Here is a 25,905-nt window from a genome sequence, read left to right as displayed (position 1 = left end):
TGATGCTGTGCCTAATTTTATAAGTTTGTGTTATTTTCTTTCAGAGAGCCCTTTCAAATGTGCATTAAGTCCTAGCCCTACAAAACCTAGATTTTTTTTTCTCCTGGTCCTACAAAACTTAGATTATCTTTCCCCGTCTCTGTCTATCCAAATGCAGACCCCTGGGTCCTACACCAGATTTATTAAATCCAATTCTCTGGAAATGAAGCCTAAAATGTCTTTATTTTTAATAGGAGACCCAGGGTTGTTAGGGGAAGCACACTGACTGAAACCGCCAGGGTTTCAGTAACCTGGCCAGGCCCTTTAGTAACCATTCACATGAGTTGTTTTATGACAGGAGATCCTGGTAAGGAATACAGAACTAATAAGCCACCACCAACCGGAAGAATTCCGGAAAGGTCAAAAGGAGACACTGTGTGTCCGTCCACTTCCCCAAATACCTCTCGCTAGCATCCATCTTGGCTGAGCGATGCGTGTGCCACCAGGAAAGACTCTGAATTAAAATGATCAGCCAAAGACAACCCGGAAACTAATCCCATCACCATAAAACCCAAGACTACGAGCCATGCAGCAGAGCTGTTCTCCTGGGTTCCCTTACCCTACTGCTCTCCACCTGGGTGCTCTTTCCCAATAAAATCTCTTGCTTTGTCAGCACATATGTCTCCTCGGACAATTCATTTCTGAGTGTTAGACAAGAGCCCAGTTTCGGGCCCTGGAAGGGGTCCCCTTTCCTGCAACAGGGTGACTTTACATGAACATTTCGAGAATCATTGTCCTGGAGACAAAACATGCATTGCAAAATAATTAGTACCTTATGTCTATTCATTTCCATACCAACTCTCTATTATTCACCCTATGGCAATGTAAATAGCCCCCAGACCACCTCTCATTTATAGAACACAGTTTGTATCACACAAATATGATTTTGTATGTTGTAGTGAGTGAATTCATCCTTCCTTTAAGACATGTCCATCTAGAATCTGTCAATGTGACCTAACTTGGAAAAAGGATGAGATGGGATCATCCTAGAGTGCCAGAGTAGGCCCTAAGTCAAATGACAAGTGTCCTTAAAAGAGACAGAAGGAAAGAAAGTGTGAACAAAGACGGAAAAGCCATGTGAATACAGGCAAAAGATTGGAGCGAGGCAGCTACAAAGAAAAGGAGAACCAGCAGACCTGGAAGAGGGTAGGAGAGATTCTCTCCAGAGACTCTAGAGGGAGCGTGGCCCTACTAATACCTTAATATCAGACTTCAGACCTCCAGAACTATGAGAAAATAAATTTCTGTTTTTTGTTTTTTTTTTTTTTAGGAGACCAAGTTTATGGTAATTTGTTGTAATAGGCTGAGCCTTCCCTAGTGGCTCAGAAAGTAAAGAATCTCCCAGCAATGCAGGAGATCCAGGTTTAGTCCCTGGGTTGGGAAGATCCCCTGCAGAAGGGAATGGCTACCCAGTCCAGTATTCTTGCCTGGCAAATTCCATGGACAGAAGGAGCCTGGTGAGCTACACTCCATGGGGTCCCAAAGAGTTCAGCACTACTGAGCCACTAACACTTTCAAGAACAAATATATATGTGCATTTCAATATTTTCTATAACATACTCATATCACATTGTCCTGATATCTGTGTATTCTCAACATCTATCTCAAATCCCCACTGACATGACCACCACACTCTTTTCTTTCTTCCTCAGAAAAAGGAAAAGATATCACCTGGGGAGAATCAAAACCTTTTTGTAAATTATTGTAGTGGAAAGATCCTGAAGAATAGGAATTATTCTAGTCACAAATACTAGGAATACACTCTGTGTTAAAATGTGGAATTGCTTTTGATCCTGTTATGGCCATACTATTTATATGTTACCATTTAGATGTTATATTAAACTAAATTAAATAGGTAAAATAAATTAAAAATTTGACTTCATTATGGCCATTATTAATTCTGTCAAACCAAATGAGATTATTTGTGTTAGATATATATGTCAGTCAAGTGTTAATAGGTAATTTTTTCAAAGGAGTCATTAAGTACAAATAAAAAATTAATCCTATCCAAATCAAATATTATCAGACATTTTGAAGATGTAGAATATTTTAAGTGAGAAATATTTTAGTAAGATGTGGGGAATGTTGAGTCATCATCTTTTACTTTGCTAATAGTAAAGAAATTATCTTACCTTTTTAATGGTAATCTTACTAGTTAATGGTAATTAAACTAGTGACATTAACATATCTAGCACTGGTATTCATTGACTACTTAATAATATCAAGAAAACAATAAAAGTCATGCCACAAAAGCAGAAAAGCCACTATGGTGTATTAGGAAAATGTTTTCAAATATGTATTTTTTAAATTTTAAATCTTAATTAGCTTTGTAAGGATGAGTAAAATAGGTTGATGCTACTGGGGATATTTTATTATGCATAGGATATTGGAGAACATGTCAGCTCTCTATTATTCTATGTGTTGATGATAGCATTTCTGGCATTTTCATTTCTAGCTTATTTATTCACCCAGCAAATATTTACTGATTGACTTTCGAAATGTGTTAAGAATCACAGTAGGCCTGTGGATTTCAAAGCCTTTTAGCAGTGAAATCACTACCACAGATTAAACTGTACAACAAATAAAATTGGAGCTACTATAATTCTAAAGCCAGGACACCTAAATTCCAGAAGAATGTTGGTAGAAACCCTTAAGTGTGGTCAAGGAACACAGTTTACAAACCAATTAACTTCGTGTATGAAGTCAAAAAGGATCTGATCTCTACCATTCATGAATCTGAAATAAATAGTAATAATATTAATACCATCCACTGATTTACTCATTTGTTCATTCAAGTAATGTATTTAAGAACCTACTGTAGGTCAAGCACTATTCTAAATCTGAAGATATAGCAATAAACAAAAAGTCCTGACAAAGTCATGACATTTACATTGTAGTGAGTGAGAGATATCTCAGATATGCAGATGACACCACCCTTATGGCAGAAAGTGAAGAAGAACTAAAGAGCCTCTTGATGAAAGTGAAAGAGGAGAGTGAAAAAATTGGCTTAAAGCTCAACATTCAGAAAACTAAGATCATGGCACCTGGTCCCATCACTTCATGGGAAATAGATGGGGAAACAGTGTCAGACTTTATTTTGGGGGGCTCCAAAATCACTGCTGATGCTGATTGCAGCCATGAAATTAAAAGATGCTTACTCCTTGGAAGGAAGGTTATGACCAACCTAGATAGCATATTTAAAAGCAGAGACATTATTTTGCCAACAAAGGTCCATCTAGTCAAGGCTATGGTTTTTCCAGTGGTCATGTATGGATGTGAGAGTTGGACGGTGAAGAAAGCTGAATGCTGAAGAATTGATGCTTTTGAACTGTGGTGTTGGAGAAGACTCTTGAGAGTCCCTTGGACTGCAAGAAGGTCCAACCAGTCCATCCTAAAGGAGATCAGTCCTGGGTGTTCATTGGAAGGACTGATGTTGAAGCTGAAACTCCAATACTTTGGCCAACTCATGTGAAGAGTTGACTCATTGGAAAAGACCCTGATGCTGGGAAGGATTGGGGGCAGGAGGAGAAGGGGACGACAGAGGATGAGATGGTTGGATGGCATCACCAACTCGATGGACATGGGTTTGGGTAGACTCCGGGAGTTGGTGATGGACAGGGAGGCCTGGTGTGCTGCAATTCATGGGGTCACAAAGAGTCGGACACGACTGAGCGACTGAACCGAACTGAACTGAACTGAGTGAGAGAGGCCGAAAATAAGCAGAAGAATGATTAATATGTCAAGCAATGATAAGTGTGATGAAGAAAATGAAAGGTCAAAGGGGAAAGAAATAGCCCTCGCAGGTTATTATTATAAGTAAGAAATGAAATGAACTTGACCACAGCCAGCCGGGAATGGGGAAGTGCGGTCGATGAAAAGATCTTGCTGACTAACTGGCTGTTGTCAGAAAAATGCAGAAAGTAAAAGTGACCCTAGGCAGGCCACCAAGTGCCTTAATTTCTCATAGCTAAAATGGCAATAATTATAGTACTCATGTCACAGCATTGTGTGAGGATTAAATTCATAATAACTACCGCTTATTTAGTGACTGCCACGTGTAGAACACACCTATTACATGTGTTATCTTGGGTAACCGCTTCAGTGGAGATGTCAATATCAAGATAAGAATGACCACGGGAGAAATAAATGTGCAAAAGAAGGAGAAGTCTAGTTTCAGAGAAGATGAATCTGGGGAGCCTGGAGACCCCTGTGGAGATATGCAGTGAGTAGCAGGACATTGCTACATGGATTGCGAGCTCATCAGTGTGACCTGGCTGGAGATTCTACGAGACTGGACACGAGGTGAGCAGTGAGAGAATGAGCAGTGTGAGGAGAGAAGACAGTCAAGGCTAAGTCCTATGGACCACCATCGCTTCCGTATATGCATAAAAGGCTGAAAAGGAATGGTCAGAAAAGTAGGAGAAATACCAAGAGAGAAGCTTGTCCCAGGAACTAACAGAGCAGGGAGCTTCAAGTAAAAGAGAGTGTCCGCAGTGTCAATCCCAGAAACAAGTCAAGTCCAGTGAGATCTGGTGATTAGGAGTGGAAGCATAAGTTGGGGATGTTGAAGAGCAAACAGAGGCAAAGGAAGTAAAAATAGATCTTGTAAAGAGGATGCCTGGAAAAGGGAGGTAGAATAAGGTGGTATTTTCAGTGGGTTGTGGGTTTGAAGAAGAGTTTCATAAGATTCAAAAGACTTGAGCAAGTTACAGACAGTAGAAACTGAGCCAGTAAAGTGACAGAGTGAAAAATGCAGGCAACAGAGAGAGAGAAAAAAAGTGCTGGTAGTTGTTCTAGGTCTCAGTGGAGAAGGGAAATGCTGGATCAAGAAGTGAGATGGAAGGTAAACCTCAAAAGGAAGCAGGAACATGTTTCCTGAAGCTGGGTATAATTTTTAAAAGCCATTCCATGTTCGATGCATGAGACAAATGCTCAGGACCGGGACAATGGGATGACCCAGAGGGATGGGATGGGGAGGGAGGTGGGTGGGAGGTCCAGGAAGGGGAACACATGTAAACCCATGGCTGATTCATGTCAATGTATGGCAAAAACTATTACAATATTGTAAAGTAATTAGCCCCCAACTAAAATAAATGAATTTATTAAAAAAAAAAAAAGCCACAAGTATTCACCATAATATTTACTTCCCTAGAGAAACTCCTAGACATATGCTTATTTTACTACTTGCAACATTGCAATTACACCTGCTATAGAGTGAGTGAGTAAGAGAGAGGCTTTGAAGTCAGATACAAAATCATATGTTGTTCTCTCTATTTGCTTGGTTTGGATCCTTAAATATGGCTCGGTTTCTTCATCTCTACAGAGATAAAAATATTTCTCTCTCTTGTTGTGTCAGTCTAGACACTCTCCTTATATATTTTTGGTATAGATTTTGTTGTTGTTGTTTTGAACTTTTTATTTTGTATTGGGGCATAGTCAATTAACAATGTTGTGATAGTTTCAGGAGAACAGAGAAGGAACTTGGCTATACATATACATGTATCCATTCTCCCTCAAACCCCCCTAACATCCAGGCTGCCATATAACATTGAGCAGAGTTCCACGTGCTATTCAATAGGTCCTTGTTGGTTTTTAAATACAGCATTTAAAATACAGCAGTGTGTACATGCCCATCCCAAACTCCGTAACTATTCCTTCCCCCAATCCTTCCCCCTAGCAACCATAAGCTTGTTTTCGAAGTCTGTGAGTCTATTTCTGTTTTGAAGTTCATTTGTATCATTTCTTTTTAGATTCCACATATAAGGGATGTCATACAATATTTCTCCTTCTCTGTGTGACTTACTTTACTCAGTATGGCACTCTCTAGGTCCATCCATATTGCTGCAAATAGCATTCTTTCATTCTTTTTAATGACTGAGTATAGACACTCTCCTTATATTGGCAATAATTAACACATGATGGGTACTCAATAAATAAATGATGCTTAATGTTACTTTAACCATCAAAACAACCCTATGAGCTAAGTGCACATGGGGAACTAAGGCACAAAGAACTGAAATGACCTGTCCAGGGTCATTCGTTTGAGCACTCTTGTCAACCTTTTTCAATACCACCCTCTAAGGAGCCTGGGCTTCCCAAGTGGCACTGATGGTAAAGAACCTATCTGCTAATGCAGGAGACATAAGAGATGTGTGTTCAATCCCTGGGTCAGGGAGATCCACTGGAGGAGGGCATGGCAACCCACTCTAGTATTCTTGCTTGGGAAATCCCATAGACAGAGAATCCTGGCAGGTTAGAGTCCATGGGGTTGCAAAGAATTGGACACAAATGAAGAGACTTAGCAACCACGCACAAGGAGCCTATTTAGACTTTTTTTTTCTGACATAGACCATCCACATACCTATGAAATTTTAACATCCCAGATATACTGTATATATGTATATGTGTGTGTGTGTGTGTGTGTGTGTGTGTGTGTGTGTGTGTGTGTGCATATTTTTATTTTATTGAGTAGGATTGACTTTTGGAGGGCCCAATCCATGGTAATATCTAAACATTTTTTTTGCACACCAAAGACCAGTTTTTGGTCCCTTGAAAACCATGTTGCCCCCCACTGAGAAAGCATGGTTTGATCCACAGATTTTGAACATTGTACCATTTACTTTAATCAATCCATAGACTAAAACAGGGTTTCAATCTCAGCATTACTGACCTTTTGAGCCAATAACTCTTTACTGTGGAGAGCCTGCCCTACACACTATACAGTGCTGAACAGCATCTCAGGCCCCTGCCCATTAGAGGCCAGTAGCAGCCCCCACCACTCACAGCAGCAAAAAATGTCTCCAGACATTGCCAGATGTCCCTTTTGGGAGTAAGGGGGGCAAATTCTTCCCTAGTTGAGAATTTCTGAGTTAAAAAAAAAAAAATGGACATAAGGGAATTACGTTTCCAAGGACACAAGAAAAATAAGAAAATTCTGCACTACAAACAAGTAGTTTTCCATTTTCCAAAAATGTCCTCAAAAAGAAAGACGGTATACAGTTTATAGCAAATGTTACAGAGAAATGATTTATCTTAGCAAATTATCAGCTTCTAAAGAGCTAATAATCTTCAATTTAAATTCAGTACAAATTAATCACCTTGTTCCTATCATAAACTGTACTCTGAATATCTGACCTGGCTTTTATTTAAGAGGTCCTATAATAATATGTAATTTTGAATGCTTTTACCATGGTCCTTCACCTATATTTATGTCTTTTAAGTGATCTGAGTAAAATTTCTAGGACTTAGACAGCCTAAATAGATTAAAATTATATGTTTGACTCAGAGCAAATATGTGAAAATAATGAGAATTTATAGTAGCAATAATATGTATAAAAACAAATCTAGGAAGATAATGATTGCTCTTTATTATGAATTATGTTACAGATATTTTTATTATGTTTTCTAATTATATATAGTTCTGCTGCTGCTGCTAAGTCTCTTCAGTCGTGTCCGACTCTGTGCGACCCCATAGACAGCAGCCCACCAGGCTCCCCCGTCCCTGGGATTCTCCAGGCAAGAACACTAGAGTGGGTCGCCATTTCCTTCTCCAATGCATGAAAGCGAAAAGTGAAAGTGAAGTCATTCAGTCATATCCGACTCTTGGCGACCCCACGGACTGCAGTCTACCAGGCTCCTCCGTCCATGGGATAGCAATTATTATGTCCATTTCACAGATGGAAAAATCAGTTCAGAAGTGCTAAAATAAGTTGTCTAGGTCATAAATTCAGCTATATTCAGCTCCAAAATTTCTGCTTAGTTCATACCAGGCTTTTATATTCAGTTTTCCTATCAAATAAAAGTCTTTTGTTTCTCTTCACTCTAATAAATTTCACAGGAGATAATGGAAAAGAATTTTATCTTGCCTGCAAAGGATGTTTTGAAAAGCCAAGGGTTCCTTTCAATATGAGAAATGCCATTTTATTGATGCTTTAGATGGATCAGTCTTACGTTAAAGCCACTAAAGCAAGAAAAAGGCAAAGACTAACCTTATATCCATCAACAATGAATCCAGGACAATTTTTTTTTTTTAATTTTGATGTTTAATGCCAAAGCAAAGCTGGGACCTTTTTATATAAGAGATAGAAGCCCCCCCAAATCTTCAAAATCAGCACTCTGATGCAGATTCAATTTAAACAATAAACAGCATTGTATGGCTACTATGTTCCCTTTAAAAGGAACTGAAGGTTTGGAGAGTCCCTTGGACTTGCAAGGAGATCAAACCAGTCAATCCTAAAGGAAATCACTCCTGAATATTCATTGGAAGGACTGATGCTGAAGCTGAAGCTCCAATACTTTGGCCACCTGATGCGAAGACTTTTTAGAAAAGACCTGATGCTGGGAAAGATTGAAAGCAGGAGGAGAAGGGGACAACAGAGGATGAGACGGTTGGATGGCATCACCAACTCAATGGACATGAGGCTGAGTAAGCTCCAGGAGCTGGTGATGGACACAGAAGCCTGGTATGCTGCTGTCCACGGGGTTGCAGAGTCAGACATGACTGAGCTGAACTGAACTGAAGGTCTGGATAGGGCAAAAGATCTCTAATTCAGTTCTCTAGAAGTTCTCTTCTAAGTTTGGTATTCCATGATTTGAGATTTTTTCCCTTAAGTTCATGTTTCAACCATACACATAAGATATTACATTATATTATATTATGTATAATATTATGTATTATATTATGTATAATATACATACATTATATAACATTAAAGGTAGTGTATACGTGTAAGTATGAATAGTATAGTATGAACTAAATGAACTAAAACCTTATTAGTCAAAATATTTTGACTCCTAGGACCTGAAGTTTCTTTAAAAATATCCTGTCCCCAAACTGCTAAACCAGAATTGCATGGTAACAAGAACCCCAGGTGATTTGAATACACATTAAAGCTTGAGAAATCAGGTCAAGAATACTGTTTCTCAAAAATCATCCTAGTGGCCACTTAATAAAGACATAAATACCTGGGCCTACTTCAGATCTACCAAACAAGAATCTTTGAAAATGGAACAAGAAATCATGATTATTAATCAGCAATACATTTTTGTTGGTGGATGGTGATGCCTATCCAAAATACAATTGGAGAATCACCATTCAACCTAACTCAGAGGGAGCAAGAGAGACAGAAAAGGCTATGAATTTTAAAACAGAACATTGAACATTGGAATATTGCTTTCCAAGTTCAAGAGAGTGGGGGTAAATTAGCGTTAATGATCAACAACAAGCAATTAAGGAGAAGTTAGCTGCAGGGGAAGAAGGTTGTCTGGTTCACTTGGATGCAGTTTTTCCAAGAAGTTAACAAAAAGGAGTCCCAGGGGAGCCATAAAAGGCAGTTTTTTCAAAGCTAGACCTGGGAGATAGGGCCACTGAAGGAAACCTTTCAGTGACCAGAGTTATATTTATCTTCCTGCCTAAGGCACTCACCAATTATGTGCACTATAAATGCAAGTTGGCCTCCCTACTAGAAAAAAAAAAGCACAAGGGTTGAGAAATGCCTCTCAGTGCCCTGGTTTATTAGAAAAGAACACATTCTTAGAAAAACTCATGAGCAACAATCCACAAAGTAGGGAAGAAAAAAATTCTAGGAAAGCGGTATAAGGTTAACCTGGCATCAAACTTCTGAATGGTGGAAAAATATTACACAGAAGGAAAAGAAAGAGAAATTCTAAGGCCTAAAACTCACAGCGTGGTCCATGAACCAGCAGCATTCACTTCCTCTGTCAACTTGTTAGGAATGCAGACTCTTAGGCTCCCATGGAAAGACCTCTTGAGAGGGAGCCTGCAAGCTTAACAAGATCCCCCGGGGGTTTTGTCACCACCAACCAGTCATATCCAACTCTCATGAGCCCATGGACTGTAGCCCACCAGGCTCCTCTGTCCATGGGATTTCCCAGGCGAGAATAATGGAGTGGGTTGCCACTTCCCTCTCCAGGATCTAATCAATCCAGAGATCTAACCTAGGTCTCCTGCAATGCAGGTGGATTCTTCACCAACTTGAGCCACCAGGGATGCCCAAATTTTCACTCTAGAATATCTGGAAATAGATCCAGGTACCAGCATGTTTTTAAAGCTGTCCATGGAGGGCCAGGGCTTTCCTGGTGGCTCAGTGGTAAAGAATCTGCCTGCAATGCAGGAGACCCAGGTTCAATCCTTGGTTTGGAAGCATCCCCTGGAGAAGGAAATGGCAACCCCTTCTAGTCTTCTTGCCTGAAAAATCCTAAGGACAGAGGAGCCTGGTGGGCTGCAGTCCATGGGCTTGCAAAAGAGTCAGACACGACTTAGCTACAAATGTATGGCCAAGGTTGAAAGCTGCAACTTTATATCCCTGGAGTTCTAAAGTTACATTACAGGTATAAGACTTAGGCCTTTTTCAAGGGTGGCCACTGACCTTTTCGGTTAAGCCCCAATATTCTGTTTGCCACAAAACTTTAAGGTGCCAGTGGATGAAAAGAACTGTGGGTGATGATTTAGTGAATGGCTGCTAATTCAGGGACAGCACCACACACTATTACAGATTTGACTAATAAAGAGGTTTGTTCTCTTCCTTCCCCAAGTGCATGAAACCCATCAGATGCTCATCAATTCAGGTAATCTTCTGAGAATAAGTGGAAAAGCCTACAGAAATCTAAAACGCTCCTCTAATGGCTTGAGTATTTTTGAGAACAAGTGGTATTTGCATCTCTTCTTCCAGTTAAAGGTCATGACATTATAAGAGAACTGAGGATTTGAGAAGTGAATGTGTTTTAATAATCAGATAATCTGAGTCTGAGGTGAAAGGTCTTTGTTCAAATCCACAACACACACGTTTTAACTTCTTGTGCAATGAACGTACGCTGTCACTTTTACATGCTGGAAAGCATCTTTTAAATATGTGAACCCCTATGGTAATTCTACTGTGTTTCTTATTGTAAAAGCTACATAAAATTCAAAGACATGAGATCATAAAATAGGCATTCCGTAGAATCTCTTACACTGAAATGAGGCAGAGGAGTAATAAAATGCTCAAATAAACTATACAACTGGATGTTATGAAGGTAGCACACGCAGTCTGAAAAGAATACCTTGGAACTCATCCATCCTCAGCTACAAATAACTGGAAAGATGGTCAAATACAATCCTTAAAACTAAAGAAATGGAAAATGAAAGGTTAGCTAATATGAATAATCAATAAATTAAGTTGAAGATGCAAGACTGTTAGTGAACAAACTTGTTGATTCCCCTAATGCACTGGGTAGAACTCATGACTCAACAGGAAATGACATCCTGAATGGACTACGGCATGACATGTAGAAGACAGGCACTGAAATCTACACACCTGAGGGAGAAAACATGTGGGTAAAGATAAGGGAAGAAACAGAAGAGGTCTCAATACACTGAAGACTGGGCTAGAGTCAGTGATTCATTACACTATCCAACAAGAGTTTATTGAGCAACTATTTATCAGACATGGCACTATAACAGGCAGTTGGATAACCTGGAATTTGTGTCCATAGTGCTTCCCTAATCGTGATGAGATGAACTCAGATGTGGCTTCAAGTAAAAAAAGCTTTCCATCTAGCTTGATGTTCTCATCCAGCTAAGAGTATAGCATTTTACTTGTCTAGCTGACAACTTAATATCTCAGGGAGTTGATAAAGCAATGAGAAGTACCTCTCACTAAACTATTTTGACTCAGTGGTTGATTGAGGAAATAACTGAATATTATTATTAAATAATAATATTCTTTCCAAATAATAATTTGGGAGAAAATGAACACCATTGTATAGGATATTAAAATAATCATGTATAACACCTGAAATTTACAAAAGCTTCAAAATTCAGGAAAATATTCAGAGGAATATTTCATAGAAAAAGTAACAGAAAAGGGAAAAAAAGGAAAGATTCAATATTTTTCAGATCATGTTTTAAGTAATGATGTTTTAAGTAAGTAATCTCTCTCCTACCAAGAGATTACGTGAACTTCACAAAACTGGTAAGAATATATATGACAAGAAATTCAACAGATTGAAATGCTGAAATTAAAATTCAATGAAGAAGAAGACAAGTACCTGGCAAAAAATTGCAGATAACGTATAATGGATCATAATAAATATGTGGGAAAAACAACAGGAAACAAACAGTTGCTTAGAGATTTCTCCATATTGTGATAAAACTATCCTTAATATGCAAAGATGGTAAGTATTAAAAACTGGTGTTGTTATGAAATAAAAAGTATGTATTTGGTCTTTATCCCCAGTTTCTGGTACAGAGTTCATAAATTCCTTTTATAATAATTTCTTGAGTGATGTGCTTAGTTGCTCAGTCATGTCTGACTCTTTGCAACCCCATGGACTGTAGCCCGCCAGGTTCCTCTTTCCAGAATAATACGGGTGAGCAATTGCTCTTTTTTTATTCATAATAACCCACTTTCTTTTTGCCTTTATGCCATACTTCATTATTTTTTTAATTGAAGTATAGTTGATTTACAATAGTATATTAGTTTCAGGTATATAGCATAGTGATTCATTTTTGTACAGATTGTACTCCATTATAAGATAATGGCTATAATTCCTTATGCTATATAATATGTTCTTGTTGCTTTTCTATTTTATACATAGTAATTTGTATCTATGAATCCAATACCCCTATCTTGTCCTTCTCCCTTCTCTTTCCCCTCTGGTAACCACTAGTTTGTTTTCTATGTCCCTAGTCTGTTCAGTTTTGCTATACACATCGCTGCTGCTGCTGCTGCTAAGTCACTTCAGTCGTGTCCGACTCTGTGCGACCCCATAGACGGCAGCCCACCAGGCTCCCCCGTCCCTGGGATTCTCCAGGCAAGAACACTGGAGTGGGTTGTCATTTCCTTCTCCAATGCATGAAAGTGAAAAGTGAAAGTAAAGTTGCTCAGCCATGTCTGACTCTTAGTGACCACATTAGCTTGTGTTATTTTTCAGATCCTACACATAAGTGATAATGTACAGTATTTGTCTTTGTCTGATTTATTTCACTAAGCATACTATTTTCTAGATCCATCTATCTTGCTGCAAATGGCAGAATTTCATACTTTTTATGTGCTGAGTAATATTCCATTGTGTGTGTGTATTCTTTTTTTAGATTTTGAGGAACCTCCACACTGTTTTCTATAGTGGCTGCCCTAGTTTACATTACCACCAACAGTATAAAAGGATTCTGTTTTCTTTATATCCTTGTCAACACTTATTATTTGTATAATTTTTGATAATAGCCATTCTGACACATGTGATGTGATATCTCTTGCATCCTTTCATGCACCTGTTGGCCATCTGTACGTCATTAGGAAAAGGTCTATTTGGATCTTCTGCCCATTTTTTTGTTTGGGTTGTGTGTGTGTTTTAATACTGAGTTGCATCAGCTGTTTATATATTCTGGATATTAACTCCTTGTCAATCTCATCATCTGCAAATATATTCTCCCATTCCACAGGTTATCTTTTCATTTTGTTGATGGTTTCCTTTGCTGTGCAAAATAGTTCCTATTTGTTTATTTTTGTTTTTGTTTCTTTTTCCTTGTGATGTACTTAGTCGCTCAGTTGTGTCTGACTCTGTGACCCCATGGACTGTAGCCCGCCATGCTCCTTGGTCCATGGGGATTCTCCAGGCAAGAATACTGGAGTGGGTTGCCATGCCCTCCTCCAGGGATCTTCCCAACCCAGGGATCGAAACCAGATCTCCCACATTGCAGACAGATTCTCTATTATCTGAGCCACCAGGGAAACCATAAGAGAAAAATTTCAAAGTTCCCTCTCTTCCAAAAACCGTGGATCCCTGTTTTTCCCTGAATATGCTGTGACTTCAACTCTACCCTTTAGAAAAAGCATAATGAACCCTATCACACTTTACTATGAGATGTACCTTCACTCAAAATGTTAATAACCTTCTTTTAAAGAGAGTCATTTTAACTACCCATACTTTGATTAACCTGAACAAGAGCCTATATACCATAATATTTTTTTTCCAGTAGGCTTTCATATGCACTTTAGAAAATATTTTGGGAAATGGTTAGACATAAGAGTTACCATATGAGATGGATGAAACCTGGCATTTTAAATTCAGGTACAATTGAAATACGAAAATAGATTGAACTTATATTAACTTCTAAAAGTAGACTAGGCAGAGTGAGTTTTTACAGTTTTCATTTGAAAAGAATAACACACTGAGTTGTCATTTCTCAAAATTATTCATTGAGATGCCCATGGTCATTCATATGATTTGGCAATATGTATTGAGCCAATGAAATTTTAATATGCTTTAAAGTGTGATACTTCATATACAGAGTAAAATAGCATATTTTATCCCAATTTAATAGTGAAAAACAAAAAAAGCAGTTTTTCTCTGCAATATGTAGAGGTCTTCTCACCTCTAGTGGTAAGTGAAGTACCAATTTTTTAGTCTCTTTGAACCATTTCCTGAAACACAGATCATTTAGAATTATCACCTTCTGATATGAAATGGTAAACAAAGTTTATGGTTTGACTTCAGTGCCCCTTGGAAAATCTCTTAACTTTCCTTTCAACTATGCATTCAAAAATCCCAAAAATGATTCAGCTAAACTTCAAAAGCATTAGGTTGACCAGTGTTTTTAACAAAATTTCACATTCAGCCTGTATACGTTAATAACTGTTTTATCTAGCAAGTAAACATCAACTAACTTCAACTCTTTCCCTATTACCATAAAGCTAAAAATGTATATGAATGCAAATTAACTTCCCTGGAGAATTTTTGTAAAGAAAATAAGCTCTTCTAAAACATTTAAAACAGTAGGAGGGAAAAAATATAACATCATAAACATAGTTTATTTTGGATTCCACCTGAGCTATTGTTCTTTTCAAAGATGAGCTACTGTTACTTCGTATCTGCAAAAAACATATATATTGAATAATGTCCTAGATGGCTCAGTGGGTAAAGAATTTTCCTGCAATGCAGGAGACATAAGAGACACAAGTTTGATCCCTGGGTCAGGAAGATCCTCTAGAGGAAGGAATGGCAACCCACTCCAGTTTCTTGCCTGGGAAATCCCATGGACAGAGGAGCCTGGTGGGCTACAGTCCATGGTTTCGCAAGAGTTGGACATGACTTAGCAATTAACACACACATGCACGCACAGGCACCTAATCAGGAAGGTTAGGTGATTTGGTAAATGGGAGATTTGCCATAAAACATATCAAGGGGATATCTGCTACTTCAGCTCTGACCAGCTACTTCCTAGCAGGGATTGGGGAGCTATACTGTCAATTCTGATTCTTAAAATTTCCAATCATTATGTGAACCCTCTGAATTTTAAATGTCCATAACTGAAGGAGTCATGAGATTCTAAGCACGTAGTAGAACTGGACTGCCTAGCTTCTCCTGGATGGCACCATGTGAGTAGTTCTGTTTGGTTACTTGTAAACTAGATTTTAATTGTGGATATAAGACCTCCCAAAGCTCTTTTCTTTATACTCTGGCAACTATTAGTATTTCAGATAATGAGTCCTTCATCAAAGTAGGTCCAGAGTGAAGACAATTCAGTACAACTGTCATGATATACGTGCCACATGAGTGAGAGAGAAAACTGTTATTTTAAACTGCTGAGATGTGTGTGTATATGTGTGTGCACATGTGTGCTCCTGTGTTTGCCATAAATAGCTTCTCCTGACTGATATAGCCACTAACTCAATTAAAAACACAAATACAACACGATGTCAGTGAACAGGGATCCACACACCAATGCGGGTCAGAATTTACCTACTGGCCACAGATCATACTGAGCACACTCATACAAGAGCACAAGTACTTTGGGTTCTGTGAACAAAAAATCATACAGGATAATAGAATGTATGATCCCAGTATTAAATAGTGTAGAAAGGATGGGAAAGGCCAAGAGAGGAGAGGAAGGAGGAGATGAGAAAAGGAGAGGATGAGGGATAGGAGAACAACAAAAATAACCAGAAGGAAACAAAGTGGAAACAAACAACAGATTGATTAGAGTGGCTGGACCTGGTTCATATCTGTTCAGAAGCCCATGTGGGCACTCATCTCACTTTCCACAATTCTCTTTCCTAGAGAGTCCTAGACACTTTCTGAAGTCTGCTCACTCCACTCCCATCCTGGGGTTGTAAACCTTTCTTCCCCTTCTTCCCTGCTTCCTTCCTCCCTCCAATAAATGTCTAGGTCTCAATTCCCCTCTGGGAAAGCCAGTCAGCTCTCTACAAGACCTCTCCATTGTTCAGAGTTATATATTTATGGTTATTAATATATTCTCCCTCTTCACTATGGCATTTTCATCATTAAAAATCACATGTATAAACACTTAATTTGGTTTCCAAGGTGGCACAGTGGTAAACAATCCACCTGTCAATGCAGGCGATGCCAGAGACATAGGTTCGATCTCTGAGTTGGGAAGATCCCCTGGAGTAGGAAATGGCAATCTACTCTAGTATTCTTGTCAGGAAAATTCGATGGACATAGGAGCCTGCTGGGCTACAATCCAAGGGGCTGCAAAGAGTTGGACACTAGTGAGCGACTGAGCACACACACACAAACACTCAGCTTAGAGAAACTGAAGCTTAGAAACTGCAGGTACAGATTCTGGAGTCAGACTACCTGAATCTGGATACTTACAGTGTGTGGTCTTGGAAGAAAAATGTTTCCCTACTTTGTCTCCATTTTATCATCTGCAAATTAAGAATAATAAGAGTATCTATCCATTCGGGCTCTCTTAAGACTATATAAACAGTAAGAGCATATAAATGTTTGTTAAATAAATGAGCAAACAAATAAATAAGTATATACATATTGGAAATATCAGGATTTAGACTGCTGTGAAATATTGGCCAAGTAAGAAGAGAGTGGGGTAACTTTCAATTTCCTTTAAATTTCATGGTATACTGCTTACCAGGCCCGATATGCAACTTTATCATCATTTTCAACAGTAAGAGTCAGAATTGCTGTTGTTTCAGCTAAGTCAATATTCCAACATCAGGCTTACACCACTGGTAGTAGAAACTGAGTTAATAACAGCCGTTTCCTTTTTGATAAAACGGATAGGAAATACTACTTATCACTAACACATAAAAAGAAAGAAAATCTACTCAGAAGCTAAAGAAAACATCTCTGCGGTCAGTATACTTGAAAAGTTCTAACCCAACACTCCAAAAGCCTTGTCTTATGGTGTGAACTACAGTGCAAAGGGGAAAAAAAAAGTGTCATTTCAATAAATCTTTGCTCTTAACTTGGAAAATGACTTGGTCTTTCAGTTTATCTCTTTTTATACAGTGAAGCATAAAGTTTCAGGGATACCTTCCATCAGAAAACTCCTTCTTCATAAAACATCCTTCCCAGTGCGTTCTGTATTCATATGTAATGCTATAAAAGACAAGTCTGCGTTGACTCTTTCTACACCCCGAGTTGTATTTACAGATTTTGACTTGACAGTCATCAACAAAAGTAACAGAAGAAGCTGCTTCTTTGCCCCTCACCCTTCCTCAACCTTGTCGGTTTTGGGAATGCTTGCTGCTGTTGTTTCCACTTTGCGATAACCAATAAAGAATGGGTCACAGGTCTCAGCAATAAATCCGGGCTTCTGTACCCTATCTTCTACTAGAGGTCATTTTTTTCAGGATGAGGAAGTACATAAACAGAACTTAGAGGAATGTTGGATTTTTTTCCAACAGATTTTAAAAAACTGATTCTGTTTGATTTTTGTAAATTTAAGACGATCTGGGTGATAATCTCAAGAAATGTATTTACAAGACATGAAGGAGACAATTGTGAAACAGCCTGTGGGAATTTTCATAGTTGAGAATTACTTCAAAGTTTCAGAAAAGAAATGTCAAAAGGAAATTACAAACTAGTCCTTCAGCATATTGCACTTAATGCAGATGTCTTCTGTATCCATTTGTGAATCCCATCTATCTCCTGGAATGAACAAAGTCTCATTATGAAAGTTACTACTTTGTCTTTTGCTTTCATTCCTACCAGACTGGACATTATTGGCAATGTCTTAGAGAATTGGTAGGCTTGAAAACCTATTCATCTTTCTTCAAAATACTGTATTTAAAACTGAAAACAATTCTGTGGAGTAACTACTTCCAATCCTTACAATACCATAGTTATCTCTCTTTGCTTTATGAAATAGATTTTCTATTTTTTGTCTGAAATCTTTACAAATGCCTTTAAACCATAAACTTTTCAGAGGTAAAAAGCATGGAGATAAAGCTTTTTGAAGATAAATACTGAATTACACAAGCATCAATGTAATTGCTTATTTTGTCCATTTGGAACACTGTATGAAATATAAACATGCTAAAATATTTCTTGTTTTATTCTAATACTTCATGCTAATCAATATCCAAATACATGAAACTGTAAAGCTACCGATCAAAACTCAAATGACCAAAAAACCACTGAGATATTTTGTTAGATTAAGAGCCTAGTAATACATTTTTGAAACTAGATGTTTGCTCTATTTTTATACAGTATTTCACATTTTATGTATATACAGCAAGAGCCTCTTCTGCCTTTCACTCTTCCATTCCACATTCACAAGGATGGCCCTATTAATTCTTCTTCCAACCTGCAAATACATTCACTTTAATGAGAGGAATCGTAAGTCCAATGGGAGGTACTGAAATAAAAGCTGTTTTTCTTCAGTGAAGCAAATATTTAAAGAAGTGATTCTACAACTATGTGTGGGGGTAAGAGGTACACAGGGCTTAAATTTCTGCATCATTCTACTCTCCTTCTTTTTTAAAAGTCTAACTAATAAATTCAACTGTTTAAAGGAAGAATCAAAAGAAATTTACAGAAAGCTTATAAAACTGTCTGGGCTTTTCTTTGGCTGTTAAGCAAGAGCCACTGCACAGGTAAATGTTTGGTTTCTTTTTATGTCCATTTGCAAAGAGCATCACCTGAAGGGTGACATAGAATAATAAGATCACAGCATGAAGACCAGCTGCACATAGAGCCCTTACCAGTCATAGAGTGAGTTCAAGTCCCACGGCCTTTGGAGATCAGTCTAAGCAGCCATCCTTGCTAAAAGGAGGCAAAAGAGCAAGAATAACTACAAAAACCAGAAAGAAAAGCAAGTTAAGCAGATGGCAGAAAAGCAGGTATAAGAAAAGGCCATCTGAATAAGAGGGCCACTAGTACTGTCTATCGGGTACTTAATACTGTCACTAGCTCTAGGCATGGAAGAAGTTGTGTCAAATGAAACACAGGCTGCTGCTGCTGCTGCTAAGTCGCTTCAGTCGTGTCCTTCTTGGAATATGTGGAGCAGATATAACTCATGAATTCATTCAACATATTATTCAGTACCTATTATTGTACTGAGTATTGAGATGACAAAGATAACACACATGTGGCTTTATATCTCAAAGAACTATCAGTGAATTAAGAAAGTCAGCTTAGTGAAGGGATATATTTAAAATACAGCCCAGTAATACCTATGATGAAAGAAGGTACAAGATGCTCTGAGAACCAAACCAAAGCAAACTGAGATTATGGAAAGTTCTTGTTAAAGGCTCAAGATGTCCTAAAGCACAAAAAACTATTATCTTTATGATACATGATTACTTGTTTACTCTACAAAAAATTGTGGTGGAATTTTGTCAGACCATAAAGAGGCTTAAGGCAAGGACAGTCTAGGTAGAGGAAACCGATGTGAAGACATAAAGGTGAAAATACCTGCAGATTATGTGGGGTCCCATAGAGATTTTGCTGTGTCTGGACATAGGATGGGCCTAATCAAAGAAGCTGAAGAGATTATTAGGACCAGGTTATGAAAGGTTTGGCTTCCCTGTAGCTTAGTTGGTAAAGAGTCTGCCTGTAATGTGGGAATACCCAGGTTCAATCCCTGAGTTGGGAAGATCCCCTGGAGAAGGAAATGGCAACCCACTCCATTATTCTTGCCTGGAGAATTCCATCGACAGAGGAGCCTGGTGGGCTACACTCCATGGGGTCACAAAGAATCGGACGCGACTGAGTGACTATCACTTCATGGAAGGTTTGGTGCACCAGGCCCCATAGATTGTATTTTATTCTGTAGACTATGGGGAAACATTGAGAGATGTTAGCAGAGGAGTGATATGATTAGATTTGGTTTCAGAGCAATTCTTCTGGAAGCCTCAGGAAGAATAGAGAGAGGAGGAAGGGTATGAACCACAGAATGATATGTTAAGAGGCTGTTTCATGGAAAAAGACTTGAGAGCTTAAACCAAAGCAATGACAGAGAGGGTAAGAATGAGAGGATAGACACAATGTTTAGAAGACTGAATCAATAGGGCTTGGTGATGGATAGTTTAAAGGAAAGACTGAGGCTAGTATGACTATTGGATTTCTTATTAGGATATGTCATTCCCTACTTAGAATATACATAAGGAGGAGCATGATGGAAGGAAGGATAATAAAAGGTTGATTTAGAAGTTCCTATAGAGTATTCAAAAAGGTCTGGTATTGAATGTATGGATATGGAGATTCAGAGTTTAGAGAAGCAGTCTGGGTTACAGATAAAAAATTGGGTGGTATTTTAAGCACTGGATTTGTGAGGAGACATAAAGGAGAACGTGAATGCAAGAAGAGCAGAGAGCCTACCATGAAGTCAAGCAAAACGAGAGCATTTGAGGGCAGGTACTTGTGTCTAGCGTGCCTGGATACAGGTATGTTGTGAGGCCATCTTGACTGAAAAAGGCGTGAAAGGGCTAATCACAGACCTACCATATGATTCAGCCATTCCCTTTCCTAGAAATACATTCAAGAAAAATAAAAACATAGCCTCACACACACACAAAATTGCACATTAATGTTCATAGCAGCATTATTCATAATAGCCAAGAAGTTGAACAACTCAACTGAACTGATAAAAGGATAAGTAAAATGTGGTGTTTCCAAACAATGAAATAGTAAGGAAATAAAGTAATGACACAGGTTATAACACTGGTTTTGGTTTGGTTTAGTCGCTAAGTCGTGTCCGACTCTTTGTGACTCCATGGATTGTAGTCTGCCAGGCTCCTCTGTCTTTGGAATTTTCCAGGCAAGAATACTGGAGTGGGTTGCCATTTCCTTCTCCAGAGGATCTTCCCACCAAGGAATTGAACCCAGGTCTCCTGCATAGCAGGCAGATTCTTTACCGACTGAGCTATGAGGGAAGTGGTTATAACACTGGATGAACTTAAAATCATCATGCCAAGTGAAAGAAGCTAGCTACTTATTACATGATTCCAGTTCTATGACATGCCCAGAATATGCAAACCTACAGAAAGCAGTTTCTTCATAGCCCAGGGCTGGGGGAATGATAGCTGAAAACTACAGTGTTTCTTTCCGACATGACGAAAATATTCTAAAATTGATTGTGATAATGGTTGCACAATTCTATGATGATACTAAAACTCATTGAATTGTTCACTTTAAATGAGTGAATTGGATGGTATATGAATTATATCTCAATAACGCTGTTAAAAGATAATATGAAAGGACAGTTGAAAGCATAGATAAGATGAATGTAAGCACAAAGGCTTAAAAGTTATTAAAAATCTCTCCAGAAGTTTATCTAAAGAAAAGTAATCTTCCATCCATTGCCATAGGCATTATAAGACACGAGTGATAGGTAAGTATTGGAATCAAGAAACAAAGGGGTCAAATCAATCTAATTCCTGCTTGATGAAAGCAAAGGTCAAAGCGTAAGTGGTTTACTTAGAAATGCATATAAATAATCGAGTAACATTTTCAAACAATTTGTTTCACATGTAAATATAAAATGTTTCAGAACAGCACAGTCTTTTCCTTTTTGTATGTGTTAATTTCTGTGGAGAAAATGCACACTAGGAGTCTATTCATTGTTTAGGCTACTCATTTCCCACAAGTTCCCCATTTCCTTCACTGCAATAGGGGTTGCTGTATGGAAGGGAGAAACACAGCTATTTCCAGTTAGGTCTAGTTTACAAATTTAGTTCTTAAGATTTCTGTAAGGAAAATGACAAAACACTTAACAGAATAGCCACTTGGGGAGGGTGGGAACGTTCTTTCCTCTTTTTTTTTTTTTCCTTCTTTCCTCTTTTATTCCACTAAGGCAGAGTCATGGGTCAGTCTGGGTGCTCCTCCCCAAAGGGCCTTGCTCTTCACATCTCCCTAACTCTGCCCCCAACCTCCACCCCCGACACCCCATCCTATCTCCCCACCTCACCACCCCACCCCCAACTCTCTCTCCTTCTCTATAGTCTACACTTCTTAAGGAACCAACTAAACACATCAGCCCCATTTCAGTTTAGGGTCCACAGTTTCTCTCTCCACCAAACTCCTGTTGTTCTTCCAGGTAGAATCTCACAACTCCATGTTCTCTATCTTGTGTGTATATTTTATCTTCATAACCAGGACATAAGAGGCTCATAGGCAGACAGGATGCTTCCGTACATTCTCTGTGATTTCTAGCACATTGCTGCAAAAGTAATAGATTGTTGTTAAATCCTTAACCATGCCATAATTTCAGAAGAGTGACTAATGTCCCTAAATGATTTCCTATACATATTAAAAATAATTTACAGGTGTATCAAAAGCATTCTTGCTCTGCTCTTTAAAAAAAAGGCTGAACACTTGCTGTGTGCAGACATTGTTAAGTTCTGTAAATTCATTTACTACAAATATACACTCTCTTAACAATTCTATAAGGTAGTTACTCTTACTATCTTCAATTTGCAGATAAAAAAATGAAAGATATAGAGGCTTGGTCAAGCAATGTGTCTGAGAATTTTCACAAGGATTTCTCCATATTAAATGAAATAAATATGTTACATTATTTGTTCTTTTACTTTCTAATGTTGGCTGAAAGATTCCCAATGAAATACTGAAAGATGCAAAGGCTCAGAGTCAAGGAGACCTGTATTTAAATCCTAAACTCTCAAGAATCACAGTTTACTCAAACACACAATGAGGCTACTAATACCTGACTCACAGGTATTATAATATAATTGAAAAGAATACAATCAAAAGCTTCCATATAGAGCAGAAACATAATATTATTTCATTTTCAACCTACTTGAATCATAAATGATTCCAGAAGTTTACCATTATTTTGGAAGGACACATATCAATAATTCCAGAGGTGTTAAGGCATTTTTCAGGGTATTATTACAGATATGTATTTGCTATAATCTTAGGATGTTAAACTTTTCCTCAAAGAGATGATAAGGGTATCCCAATTATGGCATCTAGTTCTTATTAAAGGCCATGTTGAAGATTTTACCAGTCATATTACATATCATTCCTGATTTGTTCTTAAATGAAGAGCTCTTCAATTTCTTCAGCAAGTAACTCCAAAATAGGAGCTTGAAAATGAGAAGGTAAAGTGTAAAAGATTTCGGAAGTGTTGTGGATGAGTGGGCCAGTACATGCTCGGCAATGATGAATGACAGAGTAAAGATGAGGGCACCCAAGTTTATTAATCTAGAAAAATTATTTAAGGCACATCTCTTTGGCACTGTACTATTATGTAAGAAATATCCTTCACAATCTAAATTCTAGACTCATTGATTTCCCTTAGGGAAAAAAATCACATGGACTGACCTACCTATAATGAATAAACATATGAATAGTGATTATCTTTTCAAAATATAATTAGGCTTGTAGAGCAATGGCAGTGAAATGTATTTATTTGTGGGTATAACCAGTCTACTCTCTTCACTGAACCTGGGCAAGGTGATCTGGCTGAAACGTAGCTAGAAAACCCCAGTATCCTCCAGAAAAGACTTCTAAACTGCACCATCACTTAGAGCATGAAACTCCTTGTACACATGCTTGCCTCATTTTCTTAGCATTAGTCACTCAGTCATGTCGGACTCTGCGACCCCGTGAAACGTAGCCCATCAGGCTCCCCTGTCCATGGGATTCTCCAGGCAAGAATACTGGAGTGGGTAGCCATTCCCTTCTCCAGGTGATATTCCCACAGGGCTCGAACCCACATCTCCCACATTGCAGGCAGATTCTTTACTGTCTGAGCCACCAGTGATGCAGTTTCTTAAGGACCAGGCCAATCCTGCTGATGGAGTACATAACATAACTGAGCTTTATTTTCACTGTAGGTTTGACAATGGATCTGATGATGCCCACCCACATCAGGGAAATGGAACTACTTTGAATAAACAGATTCAAATGCTAATTTTACCCAGAAATGTCCTCACAGACACACACACTCCAAAGTTTAATCTGGCCATCCCTTGACTCAGTCAAGTTGACACATAAAATTAGCCACAATGACAGTACCATAGGGATCCATCAGCATACAACAAAGAATTAGCTTCCCTCTTGATGCCTTAGTGTAGTTGAGAAAATAATATATGACCATATCATTTTCATCCAAAATGGGACACTTGTGATAATGAAAGGAGGTTATGTTAATAATTAAGCTAGGACAAAACTATCTGGGGAAGATTAGAATATATAATCATATATTTACTCTTTAGTAAGGAAATAAGTATAACAATTTTATGCAAAAGATGACAAGAGGAGGGGGACAATCCTTACAAAAACTTTTCTTTGCATGGATCTTTTCAAACTTTGCTTCCCTACCACCGTGTGAAGTTTGGGAAGATCCCATAACGTGTCCTGTCTTCTTTAGTTACCAGGAAAGTTCACTTCAGTAATCTGTCGTGTAGTCATTGATTCTCCAAATTCCATTTCCCTTGGTAGCAGTTCTCAGCTAGGAGATAAGTATGAAAGGGGAAGGGTGTTCTGCCCTCAGGGAATATTTGGCACTGTCTGGAGACATTGTTAGCTGTCACAACTGGGTAATGTGGATACTACTAGCATCAACTGAGCAGATGCCAGTGCTGATGTTATGGGATCAATGCACAGGATAGCCCCCACAATAAAGAATTCTCTGTCCTAAAATTTCAATAATGCTGAAGTTGAGAAATTCTACCTTAAGAAAACTGCTGTCTTCTTGTTGGAGTTTGAGACCTGGCAATATGCAAAGGCAATGATGGGGCGGGGGTGGGGGTTGGGGGGGGGATTAAGATCTTCCTTCTATCTTAGATTCATTTCCCTACCACTCCTACCAGTAGTTTCTGATCCTCATATTTGGGCTCAGGGGAATAAGGGATTGGGGATCAAAAACATGTTCTTAAGAGTTGTTACAGTGATAATTTGGAATTTCTCTCTTTTGGATGTGGTGGACACACAATTGCTGTGGGTATTTGTGTGGGTGGTGGTGTTTTAGACAAGGTGGGGAGAGTTAACAGTGGGCGATATTGCTCAAGGTCTAAACATTAGGACATGTTAAGTTAAAAGAAAAAGACATGTTTAATGACCTCAATTGGAGCTGTGTAAAGGGTGAGAGTGTAAGCAGAGGCCAGATTAACAAATGAGTGAGAAAACAGGCACAGCGATTGTATAGCCTCATTTTTCTCAACAATTTGCTCAAAAGCACGGAGGAGAGGGAAAGGTCTTAGGTCTTATGTGGGGAAAGATGGAAATAAGTTTAAGTGGAAATAGCCAAAGAAAGCAGACTACAGGGATAGAGAGAGAGACAAAGGCTGAATTTTGGTAAAGCATGATCCCTGAGCAAATAGGAATAGGAAGAGACAGCATCCAGGTGCATATGGGTTGGGCCAGGGGATAGTGGGTCTCTCTCAGTACTTTTTATGACTTTGACCAGAACTGTTTCATTTATAACTTGAGATTGGTTGTTTCTGGACTTAAGTCAACAAGACAGCTCCCTACAGGGTTATCTGAGAAGGAAAGGGCCTGAAATTTTTGTCAGTAGTTGGTGTTTTGAGACTTGTTGTTTTGAGGCTTTGCCTTCTGAAGACTCTCTATCAAAATGTAAATAAGTTACCTGAAAAGTCATGGTATGCAAATCCATTAATGTATTTTCAAGGATGA

At 38.4% G+C, this 25,905-nt stretch overlaps 1 protein-coding gene across 7 annotated transcripts in view; it reads right to left on the bottom strand.

Moving 5' to 3' along the window:
* The window catches only part of LOC145538556 (EGF-like and EMI domain-containing protein 1), a 349,065-nt gene that overhangs the window by 137,170 nt on the left and 185,990 nt on the right, over positions 1-25,905 (bottom strand). For 3 of the 7 annotated variants that reach the window (XR_014077011.1, XM_081570759.1, XM_081570758.1), the window contains one exon: positions 21,688-22,465. The exons of the other annotated variants lie outside the window; for them this stretch is intronic. Coding sequence is in view for 2 of the 3 variants with exons in the window: in XM_081570759.1 (XP_081426885.1) it covers positions 22,414-22,465 (52 nt within the window). In the remaining variant the exon portion in view is untranslated. Of the gene's footprint in view, positions 1-21,687; positions 22,466-25,905 lie in introns of those variants that run through there. 7 annotated transcript variants of the gene reach the window in all.

This window comes from Giraffa tippelskirchi, chromosome 2, assembly GCF_054371585.1.
Source record: "Giraffa tippelskirchi isolate mGirTip1 chromosome 2, T2T-mGirTip1v1.2.pri, whole genome shotgun sequence".
In the NCBI taxonomy this organism is placed as follows: Eukaryota; Metazoa; Chordata; class Mammalia; order Artiodactyla; family Giraffidae; genus Giraffa; species Giraffa tippelskirchi.
This window is presented reverse-complemented; position numbering and strand designations above follow the sequence as displayed.